We start from the raw sequence: 6,726 nt of genomic DNA, 5'->3' as shown, positions 1-6,726 counted from the left end.
ATCAGTTCAACTCTGCAACCCAGCACCCCACAGAGATGTTGCAAACTTGCCTATAACTTCTAAAAATATCCATCTGTTTGGCAAAGAGGTCTCTCTTAGTTCTTATTCAGGCCATTGTCGCCATACATTTTTCTATCCTGTTCAACCCCTAAAACAAATTCCATGGTTGCCATCTAACCTCTGCAAACATCTGAATTTGTCCCACAAAGCTACAGCACCTCTTACGCACAAACACTCTCAATCACCTCACACTAAAAGCTGTCTGTATCCTCTTTCTACTGGAAAAGTTCATCTTCAACCTGCGAAATCTCCTAAAACTCAATCTCCTTTCCCTCCAGCCTCACTGTCTCCCCTCTCCAACTCAACTTCACCTCAAAGTGCTCTAAAAAAGCTTCAGGCTCCTCTTCCAGTGTCACCCCTTTCCGCAGCTTTAAACTTCAAAACAATGCTGCCTGCCCTTTCTAAAACATCACCCCTCCTTCCCTACAACACCATGTCATCTCCTCCAGAAGCAACAACCCCTCGCCTTGCACCTGCCCATCTTCCCCACACCGTAGGCCCACTGTTTGAACACCAGCCTTTCATTGTCACTTGGAATATCCCTGATCTAGTGTGTAAAAGGTATAACGTCTCACTAGACACCTCAGCCTTTAAAGGAGTGGCCACACCTGCCAAGGTAAGAGTGAAAAGATGATGGATAATCAGCAGCTGTTGTGTTTTTTATACAACCTTTAGGAGGTTAGGAGGTTATAAAACTGTCTTAAAAGGCAAAGTTATTTATGAGTAATGGAGATAAGTTTATTGGGTCTTGTTCCTGCTGCAGGTTCCAGGGCAGTTTCTGTCTCTGTTCTACACAGATCGACTGGGTCTTTATCCACACATAGACCTCAAAAGTAGGAAAAAGTTCCACGGCGGCATCCCTCAGAGAGCTAACCTGAAAGCCAGCTTGGAAAAGGCCAGAGCAGATATTAACTACTACATCCCATCCAGGTAAGTAGGCCAGAGTATACTGTTTTTGCCCCTAGTGACACATTAAATGCTAATACTGACCTTCATCACCCTCCTCATTCCTTCCAGGGCAAACCGAGGCCTGGCTGTGATAGACTGGGAGGAATGGCGCCCCCTATGGGACAGAAATTGGGGAACCAAAAGAATCTACCAGACTTTGTCAGTGGCCCATGTAATGCAGGCTAATCTCTCCCTCCCAGTACAACAGGCCACAGTAAAAGCCAAACAGCAGTTTCAGGTCAGAACGCTTTGCTTGAGGCTTAATGATAAATTATATACAATACAGAGCTGAGAGCACCTATTAATTATTCATGCCATCGTTCCTTCACTCTGGCTTCCTTCCTCTTAGGAGGCAGCAAAGAATTTTATGTCAGGGATGTTGGCCTTGGGCAGAGCTATGAGACCCAACTATCTTTGGGGCTTCTACTTGTTCCCCAACTGCTATAATTATGGCTGGAAGGACCGGCACTACACAGGCCAGTGCTCCAAGGAGGTGAGGAGGCAAAATGATGAGCTGCTCTGGCTATGGGAGTCAAGCACGGCCCTTTACCCCTCTGTGTACTTGCAGGTTGGTGATTCTCCTAAATGGATGACATACTTCTAATATTATTATTTTAAGCCGTAATTTTCCCTGCATCTGTTTCAGACCTCTCTAGCAGACAATCCAAAAGCGGCTCTGATGGTGAGAAACCGCGTCCAGGAGGCTTTGAGGGTGTCTGCCCTTCCTGGATGGAGTGCTACTGCACCCGTGTTCGTTTACATGCGCCCTGTTTTTGTTGACGACAACAAACGCTTCCTCAGCCAGGTAACAAAGACTAATTTAAATGTGGATTTGTTTAACACCTTATTCATGGGCGCATTATGTAATAGTCTGCAGCATGACTTTCTGACCTGATTGGGATGTCCTTGGGAGGCATTTGCAAATGACAAGCACTAAGCTTACAAATTAAATGACTTTGCAGCTTAAACAGATTGCATCTTTTCCAGTAACTCATTAGAGAGTAAACGCAAGCACACTTGACTAGATTACATCTTACATCTTAGGTTACTTTATACATCCCTAGAGTGGAGTGTTTCCAGCCAGGAGGTCCAGTTTTAAGGGGAGTTCAGTTTCTTTGGTGTAACAACATCCTGCTTAGGTGGTAACCGCCACACGATGTTGTAATCCTTATCTTCTGTTCTTATTTGTGTGAGCATGCTGCAAAAAACCTCAACTCAAAACCATGATGCAATGCTTTGCAAACCTTTTTAGTTTAAAAAGTGCACGTCATATGTTGCAACTGAGAAAATATTCAGGAAAGTTTGGACATGGACACCTTTCTGTCTGTCTTACATCACCTTTTCTTTAAGTTCTTTAAGAGAATATGAACTGCAGAGAAAGCAAAAATTTTCCAGCATTTTTCACCAACACTGGGCAGCTCAACAGTTTGGGCTTCATTTGCCATATTTTTAATTTCATAATGTCCAAAATGCTTTCAATGATTGCAAGTAGGCCAGTTTAGCACCTGGACTGCTTTACTAACAATAATGTATTATATAGAACACCCCCCACAAAATGGTAATTTGGTAATGGTAATTTTCATTCCAGTAAAATCTTTTTTAGGGAGGTTTAAGGACATTTCTGTAAACGGTACACAGTAAAATTCAATGTGTTTTTAAAACCTCTTAAAAAACTGAAAATGGAAAATTGCTTAACTTTGAAACAGCTCTCAAAGTCTTCTGACAATCGAATCTTACATTTTTAAATATTGTCTCAGTCTTTTTACATGTGTAATGAACAGTTAGTGAAGATGCTTAACTATTTGCGTCCAGGGGGATCTGATCAGCACCGTGGGGGAGAGTGTGGCAGTGGGGGCATCTGGTGCTGTGCTATGGGGGGCCAGCGCTGACTATGATGACCAGGTAACATCACACCACAGGCCTCCATTGGACTGCTGAAAGATATAACAATGTATTGATGTCAGTCAGACCCGAACAAGACAAAGACTTTAATTAGACGATACAGGAAGCGGTTTATCTCTTCAGCAACTGACAATATCTGCTGAGTGATTGTGGCGGCTGGTTTAGCAACCACAATAGTTAATCCACAACAGCAAAGCCTAAATTAAGCAATGATGGTAAATTTAACTGGATGTTTAAATTGCTCTGACAGAGACCTCAGCATGTAATTAATATTCTTGTAGTTACATATCTTAATTGCCTTCTATTACATATTACATGCTGTTAGTGTCTGCTATTCAGTGCATTAGGCTTTTTATAGCTGCAAGATATTTTTGTTAATTCTGCCTGTTCTGCAGTTAATGAACTTCTTAATCCACACATTACAAACCTTTTAAAACAATACTCTCAGTCAGGAATAGCTGGTTTTCTAATATGTAAATATGCTAGTTTGTTTTCTGTTGATTATATGAAAAGGTAATACCACTAATACAGTTAGCAGCTGCTTAGCCTATCACAAATATTAGATTTGTAACATTATAGATCTATCAAAACAGTGCTCTCACACAGGAACAACTGTACATTTTATAATATGTATGCTAGTTTGCTTGCTCTTGAATGTATAAAAAGGTGACACTGCTGCTACAGTTAGCAGCTACTTAGCTTAATTCTCTGGAGAAACAAACTTGCCAGATCTAGCCTTGTGAAATTTTTGTCTTCTTTTTGGCATTAAGTCAACATAAAGTAAGAAAATCAATAACATCCTTTGCCTCATTAAAATGAATCTGTAAGCCATGTTGCTGAACCACTCCAATAAACGGCAACCGATATAGTGTCTTCAGTCTGGTATTAACAAAAGTGACCTAACATCACCTCCACCGTAGCCCACTAATGTCATTTAGTAATCATTAAGGCTAGCTAAGCAAAGCTAAGCTAGCCTTACTCTTGTTTTTAACGAATGGGTATGCAAGTGGTATTGATCAGTTTTGGGGGGGGTTTTCACATGGACATGTTAACACAATTCATGGTCACTGAATTACTGTGATACTGCGCACTGTTTTAGGCATACACAATTGTGGTCAGAAGTTTACGGTACATGCACACATCTCGGGCATGTATATCATTGTATTTTGAACTTTTAATGGTCTCTCTGAACTGTTCTTTTTCTACGGTGGAAAGAGTGTACAGCATACATGTTCAGTGACGTTAAAAAACAAGAATTTGCGTACACAAGTTTGAATTTATTTTGCCTAAAAGCTGGGCCAGGAAACCAACTAATTTAAATAAATTCTACCAATAATGCCAAGAAGAGTGGTCAAATAACCAACAAGAGTTATAGCAGAAGCTTGTTGATTGCTACTGAAAGGATCTGGTTGAGGTGATCTTATTTTTTCCTCTCTCTATTTCTCCTCTCCAGCCTTCTTGTGAAGCCCTCTCATCCTACCTCACCTCCACCCTGAACCCTTACATCACCAACGTCACGACAGCTGCCCAGCTGTGCAGCGACTTCCTGTGCCGAGGAAATGGCCGCTGTGTCAGAAAAAACTACAAGTCCAGCCATTACCTCCACCTAAACCCTGAAAGTTTCAGGGTTGCGCATATTCAGAAACGCTACTTTGTTCTAGGAAGTCCAAGCTTGGCAGACTTAAAGTCTTTAAGCAGGAGATTTAACTGTCAGTGCTACAAAGGACTGAAATGCACTCCTAGGACATACAAAGAGCTTGCCAAGGCCCTGATGTTCAGTGTTAAGCGAGGGCAGTACCAGAACTCCCACACTCTGAGTAAAGTTGGATTAGATGACACCGAGCAGGCCAGCACCGCTAAAGATAAAGTCAATAAGAACTTTAATGCAGCTGACAATTAAATTTGGTGGTTACAAACTAAATTGCTAGTCTGGTCTAGAACCCAGAATCAAACTTCTACCTGCATAGAAGATGAGCTTATAGTCAACGATTAACTCAATTAATATTTTGAACAAATTTATATATTATACTGTTACCTTTTGCTGTGTCAGCAAAAAAATGACTCAGTAAGCATAGGGCTACTTCATGTATATGAATAAAACCACTGACAGAATCTATAAAAGACAAACACAATACTAAATCACAGATGTGTCACCTGTGCCTGACAATATTACAGCCAGTGGGTATTTGAATATGATTTGACTGCATATGTAAATAGAAAAAAAGAAAGGCTGCAGCAGCTTTTTTCTTTCTTTCTCTGCAATGACAAAGTACTGAATGAATGAAAACATTTTTCATTTTAAATTCTCAGTAATTTATTTAATTTATCTCAGCTCTTTTAAAATGTGTCTGTGTATGCAAGTGTATAGCGAATATAATTTGTGTGAGAAAAATAAACAAGAATTAGCAGACGCACTGACCTTTATTCCAGTTTAGATCGTTGTCAGTTGCTTTTGATTGCTTGAGAGAAAAGGTCTGACAAGCAGTGGATTATTTAAGTCTACTAATGACAAATGAGGAAAGTGCTGGAAACATTCCTCAGAGAAAGTGGCCCATATTTCTATGACAGCATGACACGTGGCATCACAGAGTTGCTGTAGATTTATCATTCGATCACATTCCAGAGGTGCTCTGTTGGATTGAAATATGGTGGCTGTGAAGGCCATTTGAGTACAGCGAATTCACTGTCATGTTCAAGAAAACATTTTGAGATGACTTGAGCTTTGCGAAATGGCATGTTGTCCGGCTGGAAGAAGCCATCAAAAGATGGGTGCACTGTGGTCATAAAGGGACTTTCTCGGCTCAAAAACCAGCAAGTACTTGGATCAGGGTGCTTTTATATTGATTATGCCAGATTCTGAACTTACAATCAAATGTTGCAGCAGAAATCGAAGCTCATTAGAACAAGTAATTTTGGTGAATCCATGCAAAATGTAGCCTCAATTTCCTGTTCTTAGCGTTCAAGATGCTCTTCTGCATGGCTTGGTTTTAACAAGTGGTTATTTGAGTTATTGTTGCCTTCCTATGAGCTCAAAGCAATCTTGCCATTTCCTCTGACCTCTGACATCAACAAGTCACTTTCACCCAGAGAATTGGGCTAACTGGATGTTTTCTCTTTTTCAGACTATTCTCAACCCTAGACTTGTTTCTGTGGGAAAATCCCAGTAGATTACTAGTTTTGGAAACAGACCAAACTTTGTGGCACCAACAAACAGCTTACATTCAAAGAGTCACTTAATTCATCTTTCTTCCCCATTCTGACGGTCAGTTTAAACTCACTTTCACCATGTCTACTTGTCTGAATGTACTGAGCTGCTGCCATGTGATTGTCGGATTAGACATTTGGATTAATGAGGACATAAACAGATATATAATGTGGCGACTATTAGAGAAATATCAATTAATGGAATTTCCCGCTGGTCTAGTAGAGTTTTAAGGACCATATTATAATGTTTTATTATTCAGGTGTTAGAAAGGAAGTCGCCATAATAATCAAGCCAACTGTTCAGTTTCACTTCCTTGTATTAGATGCCAAAAAATATGTTGAAAATGCATGTTCATTTTTATACACAACAGTCACAGATCACTTCTGATTGAATGTGTTAATGAGGCTTGGTGTATGTTGCTCCCATTGTGGTTTACAGTAAATATTGTAGGTCACTGGTGTATTCACTCAGAGTCCTCTGGGTGGTGTGTGTGATGTCTAAATGTTCGTATTTGCTTATGTCACAATGATCTCCATGGTGTCACGGACAGAAAGAGAGGGAGTGAGAGAGTGAACACAACCATACATACAAAAACAGCATCACATAACTCA

General features: G+C 40.4%; 1 protein-coding gene across 1 annotated transcript; it reads left to right on the top strand.

Annotated features, from left to right (window-relative positions):
• Positions 1-493: 493 nt before the first annotated feature.
• On the top strand, positions 494-4,810 carry LOC116309822 (hyaluronidase PH-20-like). The gene is made up of 7 exons (XM_031726523.1): positions 494-676; positions 824-990; positions 1,078-1,246; positions 1,358-1,576; positions 1,655-1,813; positions 2,821-2,910; positions 4,364-4,810. Exons 1-7 carry the CDS (start codon positions 494-496, stop codon positions 4,808-4,810), a joined length of 1,434 nt encoding a protein of 477 aa, XP_031582383.1.
• Positions 4,811-6,726: the final 1,916 nt, after the last annotated feature.

The sequence above is a fragment of the Oreochromis aureus genome, linkage group 17 (assembly GCF_013358895.1).
Source record: "Oreochromis aureus strain Israel breed Guangdong linkage group 17, ZZ_aureus, whole genome shotgun sequence".
NCBI lineage: Eukaryota > Metazoa > Chordata > Actinopteri > Cichliformes > Cichlidae > Oreochromis > Oreochromis aureus.
The sequence above is the reverse complement of the archived record's forward strand: the minus strand, read 5'-3'. Positions and strand labels throughout refer to the sequence as shown.